This window comes from Protomyctophum bolini (genome assembly GCF_963924005.1).
Source record: "Protomyctophum bolini genome assembly, chromosome: 16".
NCBI lineage: Eukaryota > Metazoa > Chordata > Actinopteri > Myctophiformes > Myctophidae > Protomyctophum > Protomyctophum bolini.
In genome coordinates, this window is record NC_137877.1 from 7,424,574 (window position 1) to 7,450,501 (window position 25,928).

General features: G+C 44.3%; 3 protein-coding genes across 3 annotated transcripts; 1 reads left to right on the forward strand and 2 right to left on the reverse strand.

Moving 5' to 3' along the window:
- The first annotated feature begins 74 nt into the window (after window positions 1–74).
- Window positions 75–4,902, forward strand: tmem30c (transmembrane protein 30C). The gene is made up of 7 exons (XM_080786111.1): window positions 75–742; window positions 1,202–1,318; window positions 1,466–1,573; window positions 1,682–1,772; window positions 1,899–2,051; window positions 3,201–3,410; window positions 4,142–4,902. Exons 1-7 carry the CDS (start codon window positions 545–547, stop codon window positions 4,327–4,329), a joined length of 1,065 nt encoding a protein of 354 aa, XP_080642237.1. The 5' UTR covers window positions 75–544; the 3' UTR covers window positions 4,330–4,902.
- On the reverse strand, window positions 4,754–19,754 carry dcbld2 (discoidin, CUB and LCCL domain containing 2). Its single transcript, XM_080786110.1, has 15 exons — window positions 19,355–19,754; window positions 18,112–18,336; window positions 16,301–16,438; window positions 13,635–13,686; window positions 13,455–13,527; window positions 11,257–11,390; window positions 11,000–11,040; window positions 10,679–10,876; window positions 9,127–9,251; window positions 8,240–8,384; window positions 8,014–8,148; window positions 7,746–7,839; window positions 7,423–7,472; window positions 7,152–7,286; window positions 4,754–7,060 (listed from the first exon to the last, which is right to left on the reverse strand). The coding sequence occupies exons 1-15, from the start codon at window positions 19,455–19,457 to the stop codon at window positions 6,621–6,623; spliced, it is 2,088 nt and encodes a 695-aa protein (XP_080642236.1). The 5' UTR covers window positions 19,458–19,754; the 3' UTR covers window positions 4,754–6,620.
- Window positions 19,755–24,118: 4,364 nt separating this feature from the next.
- LOC308330399 (E3 ubiquitin-protein ligase TRIM35-like) lies at window positions 24,119–25,533 on the reverse strand (the record flags this gene model as incomplete). The annotated part of the gene is made up of 3 exons (XM_080785246.1): window positions 24,119–24,159; window positions 24,539–24,558; window positions 24,602–25,533. 3 exons carry the CDS (start codon window positions 25,531–25,533, stop codon window positions 24,119–24,121), a joined length of 993 nt encoding a protein of 330 aa, XP_080641372.1.
- Between the last annotated feature and the right edge of the window lie 395 nt (window positions 25,534–25,928).

The following is a 25,928-nucleotide window of genomic DNA, read 5'->3' on the forward strand; positions in this document are numbered from 1 at the left end:
ATTGAGAATGTGAGCTCATGGGTTTGCTCATCCACTAGGAAGTCCCATTTATCAAAACATCCTGTGAGAAACGTCTTTAAACCAGCAATCAGAAGGGCAAGAACCAATGCAGATAACTAGGCAACTGCAAATTCGTATAGATCAAGTAAAGAAACATAGTTTTATTACATTTTTAAACCACCCCAGTGTGTATGTTTCGGTGGGGGAAGCAATAAATAAGAAGCAAAGAAGGAGAAACAGAAAATGGACGAGGCCGACAGAAAGAGGAAGTAAAGGAAGAGCTTGTGGTTAATGAGTAACAGCTTACAGCCTAGTTCCAAAGTTCTCCCCCCACCCTGCGCAAGGCCTGCTGGGCAGGCCAAGCAGCAGTGAGCCAGTGTACGGAGAGATAACACTGCTGAAGTGAAAAAAAAAGAAGAAAAAAAGAAAGAAAGAGAAACACGGAAGAGAAGAGCACCCTGTTGCTGTCCACGCAGCCAGTTTTCTGGCTATCGAACCCTGCGCGAATTAGCTCTCTTGACTCCAGCTATAAGCGTTTCTCTTCATGGGCAAAGTGAAGGCCAGAACCGGGCCCTTGGCTCGGAGGCCGGACAACTCGGCCTTCAAACAGCAGAGGCTGCCGGCCTGGTCTCCCATGCTAACGGCTAGCACTGTCCTGCCCTTTTTCTACTGTATGTCTGTGCTGTGCATGCTGCTGGGAGTCTGGCTGCTCATTACTGTGCAAGGCACACAGGAACTGAAGGTGGGTGAGTGTGGTGTTCTCACTTTATGAGTTGGTTACGTACTTGGTATTGCACATTTCGGGTAAAATATTTGAAAATACTGTAGACTATAGTATAGAGCATACACGTGTGTGTGTGTGGGTGTGGGTGTGTGTGTGTGTGTGGGTGGGCGAGCACACATTTCCTGTAATACTGTTTGGTCTGACAGTCAGTTAAGGTTACAGAAAACAACCCCGGCTGTTTTATATAACGTATACGAAGAGAGAAACCGATACTATGTGATGTGCACTGCAAATAAATAGCAGTATGAGGGGAAAAAAAGCTTTAGGTGATTTCTGCTCTGATAAGATAAGCAGAGTAACCAGGATGCCATAAAAGGGAGAGTGACATGTCGAGAAGAGATCAAGGTTTTGATGTAAACAAGGTTTTGATGTGAGAATAGAAGTCGGTTTATTTGTTCCGTCTCTCTTCCTTCCCAGGTGGATTACACATTAGCCGGTTCATGCGATCGATGCTTTGAGAAGCGTAAAAATGTCAGCGACGCATTAAAGCCCTGCAATTGCACAGTGATGTTCCCCATTGAAAAAGCCTTCACGGTGAGTTCCGTTTCAGATCAGATTGCTGTCCTCCCGTATAACATATTATAATGCCGATTTTTTTCATTTTGAAGACACAATTGTGCGTCGCCAATATTCTAATATGTGCCTTTGTTAATCACACACATGTCCATTTCTTTGTCTCAGGGTAATGTGTATTTCTATTATGGCCTGATAAACTTCCACCAGAACCTCCGCAGATACATGGACTCCAGAGACGATACACAGATGGTTGGCAGGAAATCATATCTCAAGGTGCAGTATAGCTCTGCCACCGAGGAACTACTTCTGTCTGTCTATAAGACTATTATCCATTCTTTTCAAAACATTGTGTTTAATTCCATGAACCTTTTCTCTTTATAGTCGCCCAGTTCTTACTGCCTGCCTTTTAGGCTGAATTCAGCCGGACTCCCCATTGCCCCGTGTGGTGCGGTGGCCAACAGTATTTTCAATGGTAAAATTCGCTTTCATGCTCTGTTCTTTTCCTGTCGAAAGTGCATTCCCCCCCCCTGTGCCTTTCCCTGTCAACACACCACCTCAGACAGCAACCCGTTTGATGTTTGTGTTTTGTCCCCCTCAGACTCCTTCACTCTGACGTACCACAGCCCTGAAGGTTTGACGTTGCCGGTTCCTCTGCATAGGAAGGGCATCACCTGGTACACAGACCAGAACATCAAGTTCCGTAACCCGACCAGAGAGCCAGAGAACCAGACTCTGGCACAGGTGTTTGAAGGTGAATTTTTGGGGTACAGCTATTTCAAAACGAGACGACCTAGAGGCAGGGGTTCCCAAACTGTTTCAGCTTAAGCCCCAAATAATAAAAAAGTGGTGTCTCCCACGACCTAAACGTATCAAAATAAATTATGAATTATGAAATTGTCTACGACTAATGAAAATTGATATAACAAATAATATAATAAAAACAGTTAGTGGCACCCTCTGGTGGACATATTTGCAGACAGTGAGATACACTACATACATACTGTATATAGGCTGCTGTCACACTAGGTCCAATTGCTTGGAACTGTGCCTGTGCAGCACTGCAGCCCCATCCCACACTGGTCAACATTCACATTAGTAATGTTGTTCCGTGCCCTGAGTATCCATATCTAGTTAATTGTGATCGTATTGTTGTCATTGTCCGAAGGAAGCCAAACAAGAATACGCTTGACTCTTGTGTACTACTAAGATGCAACAGTAAAGCACCACCTTGTTGATCCTTTCACTCATTTAATGAACAGTAATACCATAGTCCACTTCTGTGTTTTGGTACGGTCAGATTTGACAGGCTGAGAACACATTTTTGCGCCACATTTTCACGATTTAGCCGCGCTATGAGCTTGTAGATCTGCTATAAGTATATATTGTAGTTTCTGGTAGCTCCTTAATAGGTATTATCTACTTGAACGTAAAATGTTTGAACATTAATAATCTTGTTTCCTATACAACTGTGTGATTTTGTATATCTATTCTGTAATGTCCATGCCCACAATCTGCTGATGTCATCATCATCATATTAGTAATTCTCAGCACCTGAGCTGTATTGTTTTGGAGCTCTTTAAGAGCAAGTTCTTTGTCTGTGAAAATCATATAGCACTGACGAAGGTCTTATAGGACCGAAACGTTTGCTTTTTAATTGCACTTTGAGCACAGAGCACTTTATGAGCATGATAAAATAAAAGGGAAAAAAAATCTCAAGTCTCAGTCTAAGGAGTTTTACTATTTTCTATACGGTGAGCGAGTCTTTTCCCGTCAAAGTTTCCCTTATGTTTTTGAGACCACCGCTACCGTAGTCGAGTTTGAAAAAAAAAGGACGAAGAAAGGCGTCAGTGCTTCATTTGCACGTTAGAAATAAAAATAAAAACACAGACTCCATCCACAGGCACAGCAAAGCCGCCATATTGGCAGAAACCGGTTTATGAGCTGGCCCCCCATGACCCCAGTAACAATGGCTTCATCAACGAGGACCTGATCGTGTGGATGCGGGAGGCGGCCTTCCCCAACTTCAAGAAGCTCTATGGGATCGTGAACCGCAGAGGGCCCTTCGTCGATGGACTGCCAGTGGGGAACTACAGCATTGAGATCTCCTACAGTATCCTTAAACCCATTCTGACCTGAGATCAGATTAAAAAAATGTCTGTTTGAAAATGACAGTTTTCTGAAAAAGCTATGTTTCTATGTCAGCCGTTCTTCGATTTTTCAATAGCTAAAGCATAACATAATGGGTTAACCGAGCAGTAAAAGACAGACACCGAAATCCCCATATATGGGCATAAAAGAGACCCAGTCAGACGGGTACAATGGATACTTTTTAACAACACATACAAAGTTCCCAACTCGCATCAATCCTGAGTAGCTTTAATTTCATTAATCATCTATTTCAGCATGCTAACTTTCCAGGCAGAGAAAGGCTGTGGTGTTATCTTGGAATCCCCACCGACAAAAATGGTGCCATCATATGAGCATTTAAGCCTTATTTCAGGTATCTAACCAAAAACCCATGGATTCAACAACCCTGTAGACTTTGTTATAGGGAATTGGACACGCAAAAACACTAACCTGGGTTTAAAGACTACAAACTTTAGGCACCACACACATTCCACTCTCTCTCTCACCCTCAAACATGGGAACAAGGCAGCTCTACACAGTCGATGTCGACTTCCGTTTGCCGTTTGGTCGTAGGAATTGGCAGGATTGAGTTATCTTATTTCCTAAATATAACTAAAATGTTCTATTTTAGTTAACTAAATTGACTATTTTAAGCACTTCGTTTTGGGTTTTTTTCATGGGCAGCTATTTCAGCCTTGACCTTCTCCTCTCCAGACTTCCCGGTGCAGTTCTTCAGGGGCAAAAAGGAGGTAGTGTTGTCAACGGTGACCTGGTTTGGAGGTCAGAACCGCTTCCTGCCCATTGCTTACCTAGTGAGCAGTGGCCTGATCTTCCTGCTGGCTGTCATCCTCACCGTTGTCTGGTGGAAGTTTGGCAAGAACGGAAAGAACATGGAGGAATGAAGGGGAATAGGCATGAAGGTTTGCAGTTGAGTGGAAAGGGATGCAGATGACGTCACACCAACGGGATAAGGAGGGAGAAAATGGACCATCCCCAGGTTTATTGTATGGTAATGGCACACTTCTGTACTGTTAAAATTTCTATTTGATTTTTTTTTTATCTACCGGTAATTCAATTTAAAGAAATGGTTTATCAAAAATACATTTGACCATCAATTTTCACCAATTGTATTGTGAACGAGTGTCAAGTAAACATGAACGGTTAAAAACGATTGTAATAATTATGTAACTATAGTATAGTACACTCCATTTACTGATGCTGACCTTTTTGTATTCTAAATAACATTAAAATGTATACGATAAGCCATCATGGTCAGAAAGAGAGGTTCAGATCGCTGGGTGGCATTTGTGAAAATAAAAATATACCTGTTTTTAGAAAGTCTTTATTTCTCTATATACAATCAGTGAGTCACACAGACAACTCATCTAGAACGACCAGACAGCACCAAAGCCTTGCATGTAAACTGCCTTAAGCGTAACTTATACTTTTGACACGTTTTTCAGTTGAATCGGAGATAGTCACAGAAAAACCGAAAAGTTTACTTTCACAGAGTGCTGGTCATTCAACAAAGTATAAATTTCGCTTTTAGCTCTCTAGAGAACTGAAGCCTCAGATTTGTTGACGGTTCTAAATGTCCAAAACAAAGCAATCCCTTCTGTGAGGAGCAGCCTTTTCTACTGCTGCTCCAATCTGCAATGCCACCAAGTACTCGGCAGAGCCAGTTGTACAGACGGATGGTCAGCTACTGTGGATAATGATTCAGACAGTGAATTAAGGCATCTCACTACAAGCCACGTTATAGACTAGTCCAAAAATGATCACTACACAGAAGCACTGCTACACAGACGACAGCCAAACACACAACAGCTCTCTCTCTCTCCGCTTGACATTGGGGGGTGCTGATGCACACATTCACAGACAAAGATATGGAATTGTACAGACACACACACAAGTCACTGAGAATACAGAGTAATCACACAGTTAAAAGACATACATCCATGACATGCAGAACAGCAACTCAAAACGCTCGGAACCCACAAATTATGCACAACACACGGAAATGCTTGTCTTCAGAGAGGTTTCTGTGAAGTTATCAAATTCCCCTGTTCTCCTGTACCGTATTTTCTAGGCTTTGTGATCACAGAACTAGCTCTGCTAATGTCGAGGTGTATTATATATATTTTTTGTGTTTAGCTAGACTATTTCTACACTGGCAACTCCATATTTTGGTGTGAATATAATAAGACCAGAAAAGACAAAGGCAAACATTTGGTCATCTATATATTAGAAGACATTTTCTACTTTGGGCAGTTCCTTTTGTTTTGACCCTTTTGGAATTCTGCCTCTTCAAGTCAACGTCAATATCAAAGAACGTAGCAATGTGTCGGTCGGATCCACCAATCACAACAAAGTGTGGCACAACAATGCAAGGGGTCAATGACAGTGTAACCCTGACAACAGTGCAACCATCATTTAATTTGATCTACGAGGGTAGTGGTTGGGGCAGATAAGCTTTTTCCCTTAATAAGCGAGCCTCTCCTTTTCAGCAGGATGTCAAAAGAAAAATAAATATCAGTAAATAACTTTTAAAAGAAAATTTCACACAGGTTTGTGTTGCTGGAATTTGTCGAAACAATATACAATAGGTTAGGTCGTGTTTTGAAGGTATGAGAGAAAGAACGTTTAAAAAAAAATGTACCGTTGAAATTTAGAGAAATGTTCCTTGTGGTATGGTTTACATGGGGACGTGGTGGGATTTATGCAAAACATCATTAGAGAACCATTTCGATTTGATGAATGTGTCATTCGTCATTTAAGCTTTTAAAAAAGGACCCAGTTCAGTATGTGACAGTAAAACAAATATGGCAATCACAGTTTGACAAAACACAAAAACTACTAATCACAGAGAGGGGACTAAAAGTTCTATCAAGTAGTAGTCAGTTCTTCGCTGTCCCCTCTATCCATGTCCTCCTATCTCACAACATACACATTCATCTCTGTGGTTTCAGTGATAGGACTGTTGTGGCCATGCGCAGACAGGTAGACACACACATACAGACATCTCCAGAGGAAACTAAAAAAGCTAAGGTAGCATTCTTTCAAGACTCAATCCCAGGATCCAGGGCTCACAGATGCCATGTACACACCCATGGGCATCCACCCTCTGTCTACCTTTTGTCTATTATGAGTGAGGATTGAATTAAATCCATACATTTCATCCAAGCCTTGTACTTCATCCCTGTTCTACCGACTTCTGGGTGCTACTCTGCGGCACCTGATAGGCCAGCTCCGCGGTGGGAGTGGCCTGGCCAGTGGCACTCTTAGGCGTGTCGTATGCCGACCTTCCCCCCGGCTGGCCATTGTCTGTCGTCCTGGTGAGCAGGGAGGAGGCGGGCCCACAGCTCATGGGATAATTGGACACTATGGTCGGCTGGCTCATGATGGAGCCGCTCCCCGATACGTGGCCGCCAATGTCAATCACAATGGGCGTGGCGTACTCGGCTCCGGAGGCGGGGAGGGGCTCGGCGTACGCGTGGTAGATGTCTGGCGAGATGGGGGCGTCGTAGAGGTCGGGGTCGGTGTATCCGGGGTCAGACGTCGTGTCCTCCGGCTTGAAGGTTGACCTCGCGCCCAGGGACGTGACCCCTCCGTTCACCAGGGGCTGCGCGTACTCTGAGGAGGAACACGGATAAGGGCAGCGTGAGGTCATGAATAACACATGACACGCAGTGGGCTCACGAGGGGTTGTTTTAACAGGCTCTACCTGCAGGTTCAGCGCGTAGTCTGGGGGTGACCCCTCTCCCTCGGAGACGTCCCACTTCACTGCTGCTGTATCGAACCGAGTCGTCCCCCTCTGCCATCTTAAGGGGCAACAGCTGCTTCATGCTCTTCCACCAGTCTAAAAACGGAAACCCAAATACAGAGGAGATGGCATGTTATTAATCACACCCAGCACCGTGAGCAGACTAATGCACACGCCATCATAAGTCGACCTCGGGCTAATAAATGCATCCTTTTGCACAACTCAGACAGACCTGTGCGATCCCAGTGGGGTAGGTCATATGTTCCCTCTGAACTCTTCTTCCTGTGCAGCGACCATGGGAGAGACACAACTTTTTTAAGTGTCGTCTTTACAATAATTTAGCAGACGCTCTTAATCCAGAGTAACAAAAGCATGGGAATACATCACATATATAAAAAGTAGTTATGAGTCATACAGTACGTAAGCTAAGAACGTAACAGTGGAATATCTATATAATGGAATCACGCATGTATACTTTATAGTGCTATATGTCTACATAAAAATGTCTTTCCTCTGTATAGGACTAAAACACAGGAGACAATGAGAAGAGCTTACCTGTTCCTCCAGTGCCAGGCACAGACCACAGTCAGGACGAGAGCCGTCAGAGCCATGACCAACACTGGCACAAGCACCGCAGCCAGCGCCACGTCTAGTTAAGAGGGAAAACGCCACGTTAAAGAGGATTACTACTGTAAGGGGTCAAACGCTGTATAGGTGGGGCCAGCGAAATCATCACATTCCGTGCTACAAACACAACGCTGTGCATAATAGGAGGGACTCGCGCCCCTCAAAAACATGATTATAAAACACAAAAACGACTTGCCATTGCTGGTGTGGGGAGGCATGGTGGTGTTCCTGATGTCAGGGGTGCGTGTTGTGCTTCCATAAAGGGGCGGGGTGTATGTGACCACAGGTGGGCGAGTTGGTCGGGGTTGAGACATCCTCGGCCGCATTAGCACTACAAGGAAACGTTAAAAAAATGTAAAGATTGTGGATACTAAAAGGTTTTTGTTTTGTCAGATACAGTTATCAAGCAACATTTTGCTCACCCGGTTTCTGGCAGCCGAGCAGCTCCAACTTCAGGGCAATTCTCTGGTGCCATTGGGTCGGATTTATCCGGACAAAGCGGGCCTCAATGGGAGGGATGAAGTTATTCCTGACCTCGTGCAGGTAGTTTGTGTTCCCTTGGAAAATCTACCAAGGAAGGAAAAGAACCCCATGTTAAAATACAAAGGCTCATGGTTGGGGGGGGGGGGGGGGGGGGTCACCAAAGATTGTCCTCAGTGGACTGGGTCCTGTTTCAAACCATGAGCTAATACAATATGAGGCATAAGCGGATTAGTTTTCAGCTGGGCAAGCTAATAACCACTTTCCCGTTTGCCATAACGTGCTGTAGGAATCTCTATAGAATATGTAGTGGTAGCTAAAGCCTAACAAGGCAGCCCACTAAATCCATCCCCCATTCATTATTCATGCCCCAGCGTACAGACTTTGTCTACCACAGCACTTAACTCAAACCACTGACATCTGACCATCTCCCCATTTCCTGCCATAAACATCCCGTAGTCGATACCAGTCGCCATGGAAACAATCCAAGTGCAGCCCTTCCCCAAAACCTCTAAAGTGTCCATTTTTGTCCATTTGCAGTAATTTGCAGACAGAAACAAAAAGCCACGCCAATGATGCAACTGTCTAGAGAGCAGCATAACCCATTTTGAGCGGGAACCCGTTTTGCTTTAGCTATTGAAAAATAGCAGATCTACAAGCTCATAGCGGCGCGCTACGAGCTTGTAGGTCTGCTATAAAAAAATTTTATCGAAGAACCACCGACATAGAAACATAGCTTTTTCAGAAAACTGCCAGGTTGTAGAAGACGTCTTTAGAATCTGATCTCAGGTCAGAATGGGATAATATTGATTTGGCCCGGATGCATTACCTTGTCTTGAGTAGAATCTACCTCCCGGTAAGGATGCCAGTCCTGCCCATTGTTACTGGACAGGACGCGATACGCCGAGACGTAGAACTGGTACTCTCTCCGGGTGGAGCCGGTGGTGCTGATGCCTGAGGAGCACATGGAGAGGAAGTTAAAACAGTTTAAGAGTACTCTCTCCGGGTGGAGCCGGTGGTGCTGATGCCTGAGGAGCACATGGAGAGGAAGTTAAAACAGTTTAAGAGTACTCTCTCCGGGTGGAGCCGGTGGTGCTGATGCCTGAGGAGCACATGGAGAGGAAGTTAAAACAGTTTAAGAGTACTCTCTCCGGGTGGAGCCGGTGGTGCTGATGCCTGAGGAGCACATGGAGAGGAAGTTAAAACAGTTTAAGAGTACTCTCTCCGGGTGGAGCCGGTGGTGCTGATGCCTGAGGAGCACATGGAGAGGAAGTTAAACCAGTTTAAGAGCCATAAACGTCAAGACGTCTAATTTCCAATTAAGTACCGGATGCCACAGACGACAAGACGTCTTCCTTTTTTTTCCATATTTTGAAAATTCCTCGAATCTGGTGTACAGGTGATGACATGCACATTACATGCATAATATAATTACAAATTCTTTCTCTTTATAATGGGAGAATTGGCACTCAAAGCCTAAACTGGTGACCACCAGGTGGCGCTGAAAGAGTTTAACAGACTGGATAAGACCTATGTGGAACTGCTCTAGTATTAGGTCAGTCAATCTAAGCTAAAAAAAAGTGGCGTGACCCAAAACAAATTGCAATAGTAATCGTTCAAGGTTTTTTTTTATAATGATCCTTAGGGCAGTTAAAGTGGTTTTCAACCATTTTCATATAAAAGGCCCATTATTGTCTCCACCATGTTTTGCACTCTGGTCCGTTCGTCCGTCCGTGTGTGTCTGTTAACAAATAATCTCCTGCACCGTTAACCTGGTCGATGCCAGATTTTGCACACACATTCCCTTGATACAAACGATGAACCTCTGCCCCAAATTCTCCAGAACGGCCTGTTATACGGCCACCAGGAGGCCGACTTTTGTAAAACACAGTACATCCCGCAAATCGTTACACAGTATCTCTATAGTCATGTGCTCAAGGCGGATCCGTCCAATATTTCAGATTCCTTCCCAATTGGCTAACATTGGCTTTACATTTTTGCAGGATTGGCCCGTTTTGAACAAAAAGGCTCAAATCATGAACGCAGCGTGCAATTTACGTGAAATCTTTCACAGACTTTACTACTAAGCTGAAGAGTATATCCCACCCTTTTCACATTGGCCTGTTATAGCGCCACCAACAGGTGGGTTTTTGCAAAACACATTTTTGGAACAAAATGCCTCAAATCATCCAATTGCCATCCAAGGCGTAAGAAGAAATGTCACCCTTTTCACATTGGCCTGTTATAGCGCCACCAGGAGGCCACAACCATGACCTGCCCTGGTGGAGACCTGTGCCCCGAGGGGCACCTTTTCTAGTTTATTCTGCAACAGTACTTGACACAAATGCCCGTGGAAGTGCATGTCATGTGTGTGTGTGTACCTGTGATCCTCTTCTCCCTCTTCAGGTCTATCTGCAGCCATTGGTGCTGGTCGACCTGAGCCGAGGCCCACGGCAGTCCTGGCTTTTTGAGGCGTGCCCCAGACGACGCCCATGCGTTGCTCCATTCCCACTCGGAGCTAGAAGAGAGCTGAGAATCTGCAACGACCCCAGACTCTAAGCCCAGCGTTCCAATGCATCCTGAAGAGCACAGAGAAGGTTCGTGCCATCAACACCACTGTAGCGTCGTTCACCAATAACTATTCTGTAAATATATATATATGTTTTTAAAAGAGATGGCCAACAGAGGCAAACAAATCTCACCGTCCGTCCTGAATGTAAAAAGGCTGTTGGACAAGGTGCCCCTGAGGAGAGAAAAACAAAACAACATGAAGGATTCACGTGCAATATATATACCCAACAAAAGACACCGCTCGTAAAGATGGCACTAGAGAATGACTAGTGAGGTGGAGGTGAGAGGCAAGGTGAAACAGGCGAGGATGGACGAGGCGAGGGTGAAAGCCATTAAAAGGAGTGAGGAGAGGAGGCTAATCTGCGGCAGTGGTTCAGAGGACTCTTACCCCGTGGAGGTGACATTGTTGGCGAGCGTGCCCTCATAGTGAGGGATGCCCTTGCTGCTGACCACACTGATCCTCCCTCCCACGGCGTTCGACACCACTCCTGCGTGGATGGCCGCCAAGCACACGGGAGATGACTGGAGAGAAAAGACAGGACAAAAGAGGAAGGGAATGAGGAGGAGAAGTCGGCAACACATGCATGCACCTCCTCGTAACCCCTTCCTTTAACACAATGCTTTATTGAAATATTAACAGATATGCGTATACAGACGCAGCACAAAACAGAACACGGCAACATATTTTACAGCGAGACAAGGGCGTGTATTTTTTTGCCAGACGAGTGGGACTTTAATGGGAAAAGTGCCGTTTCTATGATGCGATCAAGAGATCAAGCTCTCAACCCTGTGGTAGATAAAGGCTGATGAGTCAACATGATGTCACCCCCCCTGCCTGCAGGGGGAACACTGAGTGGCATTGGTGATGATTCACTGCGGGCTGCATTCCAAGTCAAACCAAGTCTACCCCGATCACCACAGAGAAAAAGGACAAAGCCTGGGTTCCATTCCGAGCACTGTATAGCTCCTACCCCCCATGAACAGCTGGTTGAGGGAAGTGGGGGAATGACTTTACTGGAAAAGATGCACACAGTGGTTTTTCACAGCTGACACGATTGTGTGGGGGGGGGGAAACCTGGTGGACCGTCCTATATGGTTGCGAGCATGCGTAAACATGTGCACGCATTCTCTCGCGCTCTCTCACACACAAACACGGACAAAGCTGCCACAAGCAATGAAGGCTTACCCATTGAGTGTAAGCCCCCCCCCCCCCCCCCCTCCCCCCCCGAAGAAAACCCACACCACACATCCAAAAGGAGTGCCGTACCAAACCACTAACACAAACATCAAGCACAGCTCCAAACCACCGCACCCTGCCTCTACGAGAGGAAACCAGACACACAACATGATTTACACACATCCAAAGCGACGCGTGATGATATAGGCTGGATGTGGGAATGACGGTAGGAAAAGCTCAAGCCGGGGCAGATTGAAAAAGAAACGGGAGAGCTGTGTGGGTGGGGTACGCTCGCTGACCTCTTGTCAGCTATATTGGCTCATGGACATGGCATGCGTACACTCCATCATTCCTCCAGTTGCCATTAGGTCACAGTGTAATGAAGAAATTGGAAGAACATTCATTGTTTTGTTTTTGTTTTTATGTTTTGTTCAGTAATAGCACTTTACGAGAACATGCATGTGCACATGCATACCCCTCGTTATTGCATACGGCATTTTTGAGGGGCGCTAGCCCTCATATATCCAGCTTTTAGTGCATGTTCATTGTTCACAAACTTTGTCCTACGCAAACATTATTTTCCCATTGTAATGAATGGAAAATGTTACGTCACAGTGTCTGAACATATAGTCTATTTTACGTCATGATGATGTACGACGATAAGAGCGCCCCTCACTTCACACGGGTGTGATTTTTCATCTTCTCAGTCACATTCCCAAGCTCCTCTCTCTCTCTCTCTCTCTCTCTCTCTCACACACGCGCACACACACACTCTCTCTCTTGCACGATACTCCGCTCAGCACCCTCTTGCAGCTGGACTGGATTAGAGAGAGGACCATTTCTTCGGCCAAACAATTAGCTCACCTCCCACACACCTCTCGAGTCCTGACCCTGCCCCTCCCCTGTGCCTCTGGGGCACCTCTCCCCTAAAACACACCCCCTCCCATCCACCCCCCCCCACGGCCCACCCCCTCTGTGCTCAGACCTCTGAGCATGAGGTCATCAGCGAGAGACTCAGGCGCCACATGACCTCACACACCACACCACAGTGGGGGCGAGCTCTTAGGTCATCAGTCCGGGACATGCACATACCGCGGAAAGAGGCCATGTTTACACAGAGCTTAATGAAGGAGAGAAAAGAGAGACAGGGCTCGGTCGGTGTTAAATAAAAGATACAGATTCCATTGACTGTATAGACCGGTTTCCTTGGCAAAAGGAGGTTGGGGGGGGGTTGAACAACACCATGACAAATGAGAGAGATGGACGAGTGGTTGCCTTGGGCATGATGAGCTGAGATAAGGGGGGGGGGCTGGGCAACATGATTCACCTGGGAATGTGGAGCTGAAGACAAGGACAACAACCACAGCCATGATGCATTATTGCGCCACACGGGTCTTTCGTGTACTCACTTCTCGATAACCATTGGGTATGGTTCCGGAAATCTCCCCGAATGACATCAAGCAGCCCGCCGGACAATATTTACTAAAAAGAAGACAATGAAACATTACATTAAACGTTATATTGTTAGGACAATCACAAGAACGTATTGTTGCGTACAGTGTCGCGCGCACACACGTAAATCTATTTACCTGAACTCTGCCTCGGTGAAATCAATTCCTTTATCCAAGCAGGTGATCAGATCTGCGAGGAAGCAAACAAGTTTGTGTCAGCAGTGTATTTTTGCCCAACTCTATCACCTTCAGATTTTCCGTCCAGACAATTCTTCTGTACGACTAATTACCAGAAACCTCCTCCTGTATCCTGTAACCTTCTCCACTTCTGCTTAGAACATTTTGACTGCATTCTTTTCCCCCTTTCTTTTTTTGAATTTTCAAATGTTTGAAAGTGCAGACCGAATTAAAGCGCAGTCAACCAAAGAAAACAACATGGTATAATGCGTCATCAAGATTGTCCAGAGCGTATTCTCCCACATTTTTATTTTTGTAAGTAACTTCATTGGAAAGTAATCTCCCATCCCCCCACCCACCCACACACACGAAATTCTTACCATACTGAATGTACACCCTAAATGTACAACGGGATGGTGTGTGCTGTCGGAAACTCTACCCAACGGTGGCCGTCACCCTTTGATGTCTCTTCTACATCATCATCATCATCAGGCCAACTCACCCGGCTAGCCAACCGGTGAGTCAAAACCATGAGTGACCTTACCCCCCCCCCCAAGGAACCACGAGTCGCCATGGTAACGCCACTGATTTACTTAGCTGTGCAAACTGTCTCAGCCCACGCTAATCCTTGCTCGTGACGGCATCGACAAGAAAATACACATACCATAGAAAAACGGATCAGTCCACCGCTCATTGATCTACGGCCGGTGGTTTTCAAACTTTTATTTTTGTGCCCGAGCTACACGACACCGATGGGCAAGTCAAAGTCTCAAGGCACGCCTGTATTGATACTGGCAATAAATAGCCCCGATCTATAAGCTCACAAATTCACAATGCATCAAAAGCGACAAGCATTGTGTGAGCTTGTAGATTTGCCATTTGTTTGTGAAAAAGAGATTTGCATTCAAATTAAAAACTGTTGCCTATAAAATGACCCCGATACAGGGATAGGGATATACTGTACTGTAGGTTGAAAGTGGTTAAAAAAAATGAGTTTTAGGATACAGAATTTGGGAAATGAGTGCCCCACAAAGTACTGATAGACAATGAGTATACCGGTAGTTGTATATATTCCAATAATAATTAGTGGTTGGGGTTTGTCACAATTCCTTTTCATCAAATGACCAAGTTAAATTATATTTTTAATTACTTCCCCCGTAAACAATAAATAAATATTACACCCATACTAGGTGTCCTCTAATGTAGTTATTATGGGCCGGGTTTGGATGACAATATACTGTAGCCTAGGTCTGTTATTCCGAGAGTCACCAAATGGACCCCTAGGACTCCATTTGTACACCCTCTTTGTCAACAAACTGGTGGTCCTTGAAAGTAAAACGGTAGAGAAACACTGTCATTACCTGTATGTATATAATCACTTTTTCAGTGACACAATTAGCCCATTTTGGGCGAGAACCCCTTTTGGTGTAAGCATTATGTTATGCTCTAGCTATTGAAGCTGGATTCAAGTTACACACATCCACGCGCACACGCACCTACATTTATATGAGTCACTCTTCATGTATACACACAAAGACTTGGGAGTGTGAATCTGATGAAACGCAGAAACGGAAACATTGCTGAACAGGGATCAGGGGCAGCTTCTGAACGGCCAACGGTACATCCTGTGGTTCTCTCACTTCTCACATCGCTGTCCAGGAGCATGTCATTTTCATTCACTTTCTCCAAGCAGTGAGTGAACGTATGATCCACACCAACATGCTGACCCTGTGCACTGAGGTTTGGAATGCCAGACATTTGGCTGTTCAGAATGTAACATTCACTACAGAGTACCTCCTTATCTTGTGAGTGTGTGCATGCGTGTGTGTGTGTGTGTGTGTGTGTGTGTACTGTACACGTACACTCAAGAAAACACTACACTGTCCTGTCCCCCCCTGTCCTGTAATTTTGTGAGCACATTAAACTCCTCAGTGTTCGTTTAACTCAGAGTATACAAAAACATTGCCACTAAACTGTAGAATGAGGCCATCCCTATATTTACTCACTCCCTCTAGGGCTAGGCGCCACAGGCACTGTTACGTTACAGTCTAATGGACAAAGGGGGAACTATTCCTTTTACCAATAATCTACCACATGGACATATATGGCTTTATCAACATGTGACACACACACACACACAATTACCTCATCTCACCAACACTCACACATTTCTGAATATGGGCACAGAGCAAATCCAAGTAAGCATTTTGACACAACACAACATATATTACAGGTCCAGATTTGTGTCCATTTTTACACTTGTAGAGTTCAATTAACAGTAACACATGATTGTTATGATGTCCATGCCTAGGCTGGACAACAATACTATTATTCCAATACAGTAAAATGCCATGGGGGAGCCAGAGGGAGGAGATGGACAGAAGCGACTGTAATGAGACTCACATGAGACTCCTGCTCACTCATTGCATTTCACACACAAACACATACACACACACACACTCACTCAATTGTCAAGGCAACTTTAACAGTCTGGCCAAAACAGAAATATGACCACGTTCCAACCCCAAGATGACTCCAACGGAATATCAACCCAGCTTGGCCCGGCTTATGGACCAAGATGCAGTAGTAACTTAAGATGGCCAATAATGAATGACTCATTCCCGTACCTGTGTGCTCTGTGGTGGAGTAGGTCAGGTAGAATCCTCGTCCGGTGCGATGGGTTCCACTCATGAACTGCACTGTGACCTGGTTCCCCGTGGACTCAATCAGCACTCCAACATCTAGACCTAAACCACAGTACTTCACTGCTCCACAGTACACAGCCGCCCCACGGGAGAATGACATGGAAACACAGGCGTTTCTGGTCAGTCTAGTAAACACCTAAAGATGTACAGTTAGAAGAGGATAATATATACATTTAAAAATTATACCAGAAGTCAATCTTGGTATTGAATATTTTGTAACCGATGTCACAAAATTGAATATTTTGTAACCGATGTTACATTGTGTGGAGAAACCTAGCAAATACAGATGCATTCCATACAGGTGTACTGCGTGATTCAATTACAGTAAGCAATTATCATCGAAGCTCAACTGACTAGTATTTTAATAGGAAGAGTGACATGATCTGCATTTTCATCTATGGGAAAGACATCCGTAAATATGGTCAGACATGGTGGTGTAAAGCACAGTCATTCGATGATCACGATTGTAGCTGTCCCAGTTATGGGTATGCTGTAATATTCTATTTAGCTTATTTTTCTGAAAATGCATATGGTAAATAGTATTTTTGTTTTGAGCAACAAACTGTATATTTCGGTATTTGTATGGTAAATGCATGGTGAGATAGTGCCATCTACTGTGCTCTGTATTTGTCTGTTTGTCTGTTTGATGGGCAGGTTGAATTAGGCTCACCTAAGCAGCTAATCACCTCATTTCAATCACCTGTTGGGTTTGGGCACGTTTGAGCAGAACAAACAGAGCAGAGGTGAAGAGAGGAGCTCTTTCATGTCAGAGAGTCTCCACAAAAGATAAGAAAGAAAATAATATAAAAAAGAACAAGAACTTAACTGAACTCCTAAAAGTCTGTGCAGAAGGCACATACGGTATGTTCCCAGTTGTTTTGTTTGGTGTGTGTAAAAGTTATATTGCCATTGTATCGTGTATTTGTTTGTGACATTTCATTGTAAGAATATGGACAATTCATGGTCATTTAAAAAAGACAGCATGACTGACTGACAAGGGCATTCATAATTTCATGTGGTAATAATTAATTGTGGTTAAAAAATATTATGTGATTTCTTTGCAGTTTTTCACGTTGTCGCTTAATAAAAAGCCCTCTCGATATGAGTTGGGACGTTTTCTTATTTCTGCACCAGATGAAGATGGTTTAGGAGCAGTTACAACGATTCTTGTGCATTCGTGTGATATGGAAGGAAAAACAGAAAAGCAACTCTTCCTCAGTTGACTGTGCAATGCATGTAAATAAATTATTAGAGGACGTTATGGTCATGTTCGTCCTTCGCAAGCGAAGATGACCAATTGACTTCACGTCTTGTGGGTGCGAAGATGTCTGAGGACAGAATGTCCTATTGCAGTGAGGGCATGAGATGTCTGGGGGCTGGGCTGGGTGAGAGGGAGGAACTGGCTCTGGTCTTTCGGAGTGGACGCTTCAGTTTGGCTTCCTGGATGCGGCGCTTTTCAGACCCTACTAACCTCTCATTACAAAGATGAATGCACATTTGAGAGTTAAGTAGTGCATTTACCAAATTCTCCACAAGTGGCCAAGTGCATGTGTGTCATACATCACATCATGATCAAGGGAATGTCCTGTTAGTGTTATGGCACTTTTGATGAGTTTTCCTGGGTATGAATTACTTGTAAAGACATCGTATCCCTAAATACACCTTGTACTAGTCCAACAACTGTGCATTCCACAGCCTCCTGACCTACATTGACTCTCTCTCTCTCTCCTCACCAATCTCACTGCGCTGGGGTCCGATGCCGTTGTAAAGGCGGAGGTAGTTGACCTGACAGTTGCGGTCCTCTATGTCCAACTCTGCGAAGTGGAAATGGATCCTGCTACCCTGTGGGACGGTGATCTCCCACTCGCACACCGTGTGGTTGGGGTACGTCCCGGGATAACCCAGAGAGGACAGAGTACCACTGATGGGGCCCAGTACAGTGGGACCACAGCCATCACCTGGAAGATGTATGTACACACACACACACACACACACACACACACACACACACTTTAGTGGAATAATGGGTTCCTTGGGGGCAATGGAGGAGATGCAACTGTAGAATAGAGGTGCACTATGATAAATGAGGCTATAGTGTGCTGTATAGAGCCCAGAGGCTATTTAAGAAACAAAACCACTCCTATAGTCCTAATTACTTCGCTTGCTGTTGCACTTTAAAGTTGTGATTTGAGGAACTATCAGTGTCACTGTAAATCACAATGCAATTCGAAAGTTATACAATAGTGAACGAGTAAGCCTGTCTATGTATGTGTTGTTGTCAACGACAGTGAACAGTCGTGTCATGCCGCTAAGTGGATCCTTGGTCTGTGTGGTGTTACATAACTGTCTCTACATGGACGTTAACCAGATGAATTGGACAAAAACAAAGCTGCTTCCCCTGTCCCTGACTCACAACTGTTACTGAACAACTGGATGGCATTCCACGGGGTTTTTGTGGAAGACATCACCCTGCTCAAAACATTTCACGAGTAGGCTTAACATGTCCATATTGCCATGTACCGTCTGTGTCTGGACGTTAGAAAACTGTTTGCAAATGCATGACAATACCTCCTGGAGTCATGTGTATTGTATTGTCATACTCCCAGCTCAACCCCTCCCCCTCCAGTATCTTTGAACTACCTGAATATACCGTTAAATCACATCCAAGCACTGTTTGGTCTAAACAGCATATAAACATGACAGTAGTCAAATAAAAGAAAGTGGGATTGCAGCACCGTCACACCGTGGTGTGTTTTTCTTCCACGCAGATTCGGGGATCGGCTGGGAACGTGCAACAGAGCCATGTAAGGTAGGCTGTTAACTTTGAACCAGTCTGTGCGTAATAATAATAATAATAATGCAAAAATACAACAACACTGTATCCGATCGTGCGTCGACGTCGTCACAATAAACCTGCGCCGACCGTTAAAGTAAATGACAACAACACGGTGTTGACCGTTGAGTGGAGAAACCAACCTTTCTGCGTCCGAGCGCTCCTCGCGTGGAGAATGATGAGAATAGACAGGAGGAGAACCCCGGCCCCTGTCGGTCCCCTGCCCACCATTACCGCTCTGCCCATAGCAGTCTGCAGTCCGAATGCATAATGCTCGCTTCACACCGGGCGGCCACACCGTGTTTATTCACAAAGCAGAAAAGAAAAGAGACACCGACGGACCCCGTAAAACTTCCGACAGTTCCGACTAGTCCTCTAGAGTAGACCTACGTGGCTCCCCTCTGCGAATTCCGTTTGCCTCTCCCCGACCGTTGCTCGACTGTTCTCTGTGCTAGTGCTACGCTCTATTCCCCGATTTCCCACTATCGAAGAAGCAACTGCGGGGCTGCTTTACACACAGTTACACACACACACACACACACACACACCACGTAACACACATCCAATCTGTGGAACGACTTCCTCCACTTCCGCTCCTCCTCCCACTCTGCAATTGGAATCCCCGAGTCCCCCAAGTGGTCCGAAATGGTCCCGGTGTTCAGCAAGCGTTCCCTCTCTCAACATTCAGTAAGTATTATGATGAAGAAAGAGTCAGTCGAATTGATTTGTACCGAATAAAGCCAGGAACAGCAGCTAGGGCACTGACTGGCCACACACTCGCTTCATATTATTTCCTGTACATCATATTTGTGGTGGTGGCCCCAGTCTGTCTCTCCTTTCCTTTTGTCAGTAATTATTCTGACAGACTGACTGACTGATTGATTTATTGAACAGGTTGTAGAATAATCATGGCTAATGGGTAGTATCAGTATGGGTACAGGCCAATACAAATACTGCTAAGGGAGGATAGAATCATAGAACCAGAAAAGGCAGAAAGCACTAACACTTGTTTGTAAACATTAGGGTCCTCCATTTTCAATTCATCAAAACATTTAAAGACATACACAAATATACACATTTTTTTTGACGGAAGCTAGGGATTCACATTTCTTAACAGCTGTTGAACTCCCTCTGGTGTTGTGATTGTGGAGTGGACTTGGTTGACATTTATGAAGTGTTTTTACAGGTACATGGGTATCTTAGTGGTGTAGTGAATCTTGTAGACCAGGCCCAGTTGCTGTACTACCCTAAGCCATTCCAACCTATCAAAATAGGCAGGTGTGAGGTGGGTTCTGGGAGTATGGCCAAGTAGTAGCCTGACCAGTTTCAGTTTGTTTCGGGAAGTCTGGAGCCTTGTTTTAAGGGCCTTTGAGGTGCTGTGGTACCATGAGGTGCATGCATAGTCAAATAAACCTTGTATGTTTTTGAAGGATTCAAGGGATTCGCATGTCTTAATGGGCTGTTCCACATTTTGGTGGCATAGGAGCGAAACTAATTTAGTCCCTTGTTTGTGCCGAATCTGGGTTGCACATAGTTTGTTGAATTCGTTGACATTAAGGAAGTATTTAGACACAGGTACATGGGTATCATGGTGGTGTAACAAACGATAGGTTATCAGTGAGCCAAGTGCAGATTCTACCGAGTTCAGAGCCGAGGGCCTTTTCAACCTACAGTGTTTGTTGTTGTCTGAGACCAGCAGTGGCTCGAGTCATCTGCGAACGGGAACAAATTGTCAATTGGTAGCCCCTATATGTGTCTCAGTCTGTCTCCTTTTGTCAGTAATTCTTCTGACAGGCCTTATTTGGTGGATTGAACCTTCTTTTATTTCCACCTATTATCCACCACACATTTCCCCCCCCCCTCCCCTCTATTCCCTGAATTTGCATGACGCGCAGCGCATTTATATGGAATGGATACAGATTTAACCCATTCTGACCTGAGATCAGATTCATACAAGGTTTCCACGGGACACACACTGGTCTGATTAACCCATTCTGACCTGAGATCAGATTCTAAAAATGTCAGTCGTTCTTCGAATTTTTCAAAAATAGCAGACCTACAAGCTCGTATCGCGCCACTCGGTGGCGCGATATGAGCTTGTAGATCTGCTATTTTTCAATAGCTAAAGCATAACATGATGCCAACACCAAAATGGGTGCCCAACACGTCTATTTTATATTTTGTGTATGTGTGTCCTACTGTAATAGGCTATGTAGGCTACCTACTAGGCTACTACTCCCCTGGTCTAAACCCATAATAGTATTGATGGAAGACGTTTTGAAGTCAGAGAGATATATATTATCTTGAGTGAAACTAGTTTACTTTAATGTCCTTGTTCCTTCGAATGAGTGGATGATCTTATGATTAGAATGGGCCTGTTGTGTTATTATGACATGACTTAGTGTGGATGTATTGTAGCCAGGCTACATGCAAATGTGTCTCTCTCTACAGTGGCAGATTTGACTTACCAGCGATTGTAACTGATCATCATTGGCAGCTATTCTTTATCGGTTAATGTAAACTGTTTTGCTTATTTCATTCTACTTGCCTTGCATATACCTTGCCTGTTAATGTTTCACACATACTTTTTTTTTGGAACATTGATTGTGATTCAGGGATCGAGGTTTACCAGAGATGTTGTTGCTATTCCACCAGGTGGTGCCATATTACATGACTACTTCTCAAAGTGCGGATCTTCAATTCCAACGTCAAATCCATACTGCTCTACGGTTCAGAGACGTGGAGGACGACTAAGAGGACATTGCAGAGGATCCAGACATTCATCAACAGCTGTCTGAAGCGCATTTTCAAGATCTGGTGGCCAAACAAAATTAGAAGTGAAGATCTCTGGAGGAAAGGGAGTCAGGAACCAGTGGAGAAACAGATCCTAAGGAGAAAGTGGGGATGGATTGGCCACACCCTGAGGAAACCGGCAGCTAGTACAACGCGCCAGGCACTGACTTGGAACCCCCAGGGGAAGCAGAAGAGAGGACGGCCTAAGAACACCTGGAGTAAGTAAGTACTTCTCTGGTGTGTGTTCTAAGTGACATTAGATTTGTGCATTTACCTGGTCTAAAGTGAGAACGACACCTTGGCTTAAGGGTTAGTGGACAAGAGATCCACTATACGTCATTTTACACTTGGTTGCATATTGGAAATAGCCGATCTACAAGCTCACAACGCGCCGCAACACATTGTGAGCTTGTAGATCTGCTATTTTCAGCAAGTTTAAGTCATTACAACGGCATTAAGGCCCGCCGAAACACATTTTAGTCGACTAAATCAACTGTAGATTTAGTCGACAAAAATCTCATGATATTTATAGTCAACTAAAATTAGACTAAACACTAAAACATTCCAGGTGACTAAAACGTGACTAAAACTAAATGAAAATGTTTCAAGAGACTATGACTGAAACTAAAATGTAAATTTGCTGCCAAAAACAACACTGCTAGACAGGGCTTCTCTTTCCATCTGGTTGTGGATCTATCAGCCAATCAGAAGTCGGAGTGGATGGTATTATGGGATGTATGGGGCAGCTGTATGCATTGATTGATTAACCTTTTCTTTTCTTTTTGTTAAATACGTTTTTATTAAAAGCAGGGCATAAATTATTATATCATTGGTACAGTATACATTTTTTCCCTTTTTTATTAAAACAAAAAGAAGAAAGGAAAGAAATAAATCACACCTGTGTGAAGTGAGGGGCGCTAATATATTAAAGTCTAACTCATGTTGATTAGGTGATGTAAAACAAACATTAAATGCCATTAACAATAAAGAGACAATATGACGGAAATGGCACATTATAACGTAAATTTTCCCTTCATTGTCAATGCGTTTACAAACAAACATTGAACTAAAGACAAACATTAAACATGTAACGCCCCTCAAAAAACAGACAAAAAGAAAACCCTCAGTCCCTCCCACCCAGACTGCTCAATGACACCTTATAGAATAAAATAGTAAGATGATAAAATAGTCATGGAAATCAACATCTGAAATGATTCTATAGTCAATTCAAGGATTTTTTTTTTATGTTATCATTTTATTATCAGTGATTCAAGTGACTGCAGGGTTCATAGTCTACCTCATCCTGTGGTTTCATTAAAGTAATTAACATTAACTAATATTTAACATACTGACCTCTGCTAACCATCATAAAACTATATAATGTCATAAAGAGATTCATCCAACCTGATTATTACATTTTAGGACATTGTGTAAAAAGTACAGTACAGTTAAGTGTAAAGGTTTGCACGGGAGGAAACTATACCTAACTTTTCTTATTTATTAAAATGTATTTGCTTAAATCAGAGCTATTAAACACCATTTACGTCAGTGTGTTGTTTAGAAATTATTGAACCAATGAAAAGTAGTAAAAAGCACTTTGGACAAAACCTCTTAACTCCATTGGACCCTCAAACTGTCTGCTAAAACAGCGAATTAACTCTACCACCTCTCTCCCTCTCATGCAACTAATTGACTATATAAAGTCACAACACCAACTGTGATGAGGCAGTATTGCAAAATATAAGGTTTTCTTAATTTCCTGATAAATGTATATTTTCCATTTCCTGAAAAAACTGAACATGTTGGAGTTAGGTGGTTTCTTCCTAACAGCAGAGATATACCGTATAAATATAATAGTGTACATTTTATGGTGAAGTATCTCAATTCCTCAACATGATTACTACTGAGGTCATTTAATGTCTACATGAATCCCTAATATTAATCACCTTTAAAATCATTCAAATAATCCTAATATTATTACATATACATACTATTATATTGAAAAGTGATAGCAGACAATGGAAACTAAATATTGTGTATAACATTTTTGATTATTGACAGTAGGCAGTAATATATCCATAACATGACGACGACATCATCATCATCATGTCTAACTACGTGGTTCCAGAGTCACACTGACCTTCCATGGTAACATCTTCAGAGGGAGAGTATGACCAATGTTAATGTATGGACGGAGTGTGCCAGTGAAGGTGTGTGTGAAGGTGTGGATGTGTGTGTTGGTATCAGGATCAGAGAAGGACAGAGTTCCTTTGTTCCAGTCCAGCTGGACTCTGATCTTCTTGGCCTTCTGCTTCAATGAGAGAAGAGTGACTGACCCTGAGGGGGGGCCTGCTCCGTATTTACCTTCATAGAACTCTATGACCCAACGTTGACCCGCTGCGTTTCCTTTCCTCTGATGAGACTCCGCTAACACACCCAGTGCCCAGTTTGTATTGTCTCCAACCTCAACATCCCAGCTGTGAGTCCCAGAGTTAAAGCCCTCAGAACCCACGACACGGCGCAATGTGTCAAACCTCTCTGGATTGTCAGGAAGCTGCTGTACATCTCCCCGTCTCACGCTGGTCAGATCATCAGACAGGGTGAGTTCTGGACGTGCAGTGTTGGGATCCAGAATGACAGGAGTGTAGGAGACAATGTCCTTCATCTTGTCCCAGACTCTGAAGGCCAGGTTTCCCAGGTGTTTGGCCTCGTCTATCAGTGCTCCTGAGACCGGCTGTGGGTCCTGCAGTGTGAGCTGGACTCTTTCCACTGTGGTCTTGTAGTTCTGCAGGAATGAGACGTGTTCGGCTCTCAGCTCCTCCTCGGTGGCTCTGATCGTGTCTGAAATGGTTGATATGTCTCTGTTCAGACCCTCGATCTTCTCCTTCATCATCTGACTCTTCTGCTGCTCTTCCTTCCTCAGTGCAGTGATCCTGGCCTCTTCTTCATCATGTAGAAACTGATAAAACTGATTAAACTGTTCCTTCATCTGTGTCTCAGTGTGCCGGGCCCGGACCTTAATGTGTTCTGCCGTTTGGTCGTAGTTTGTTTTAACTTCATTAAAAACCTTCAGTTTCTCCTTTAAAGGCTTCAGTGATTTCTGGACTTTCTCCTTGTGTTCTGGTGCAGCTTCATCGATGGGTCTGAAAATGTGGTTGGAGTGTCTTTTAGAATCTCGACACACGACACACGCTGGCTGTTGACATTCCAGACAGAACAGTTTGAATTTCTCATCAGCGTGCACACGGCAGAGAACCCCAGAGGGCCCAGACCCAGTTGAAGCTCTCTGATGTCTCTCCTGTACGAAGGCCTCACACACGTTCTTCAGAGCCCGGTTTAGAGGTGGATAATCAATTGAATGTCTCTTCTTACAAGTGGGACATGCCTTTGTTTCCTTCTTTTTCCACCGTTCCTGCAGACAGGCTTTACAGAAGCTGTGGCTACACGGCAGTATAACAGGATCTTTAAAGATGTCACAACACACGGGACAGCAATAATCCTCTTCTGGGCGAGATGCGTTGGAAGCCATTTTGTTTCAGAGTTTAGCTACAAAGACAGGAAATGCAGTCAGTGGTGGTAACACTCCTTCTTTTAGAATTATTCTAATGAAGTTTACTTTGACTGTGAAAGTGGTTGTTGTTAAAGTCCATTCAGCTGATAGAGCCAGCAGGTAGTTCCAGTGGTCTGGGTCAGTGTTCAGGTAGTTCCAGTGGTCTGGGTCAGTGATCAGGTAGTTCCAGTGGTCTGGGTCTGGGTCAGTGTTCAGGTACAGTAGTTCCAGTGGTCTGGGTCAGTGTTCAGGTAGTTCCAGTGGTCTGGGTCAGTGTTCCCTCCTCTAGCTGTGGATCTAAAGACAGTCTGTTCTCTCTCACTGGAAGCTGTGTTTGATCTGAACGTGAATCTTATCGTCTCGATTCAGACTGG

Coding starts and splice junctions, on each gene's coding strand:
- tmem30c (XM_080786111.1), top strand. CDS start 545: ATGGGCAAAGTGAAGGCCAGAACCGGGCCCTTGGCTCGGAGGCCGGAC. Junction 1,773..1,898: donor GGCCAACAGTATTTTCAATG/GTAAAATTCGCT, acceptor TGTCCCCCTCAG/ACTCCTTCACTCTGACGTAC. Junction 3,411..4,141: donor CAGCATTGAGATCTCCTACA/GTATCCTTAAAC, acceptor TCTCCTCTCCAG/ACTTCCCGGTGCAGTTCTTC.
- dcbld2 (XM_080786110.1), bottom strand. CDS start 19,457: ATGGGCAGAGCGGTAATGGTGGGCAGGGGACCGACAGGGGCCGGGGTT. Junction 10,877..10,999: donor TTTTACATTCAGGACGGACG/GTGAGATTTGTT, acceptor TGTGCTCTTCAG/GATGCATTGGAACGCTGGGC. Junction 7,473..7,745: donor GCCTGGCACTGGAGGAACAG/GTAAGCTCTTCT, acceptor GTCGCTGCACAG/GAAGAAGAGTTCAGAGGGAA.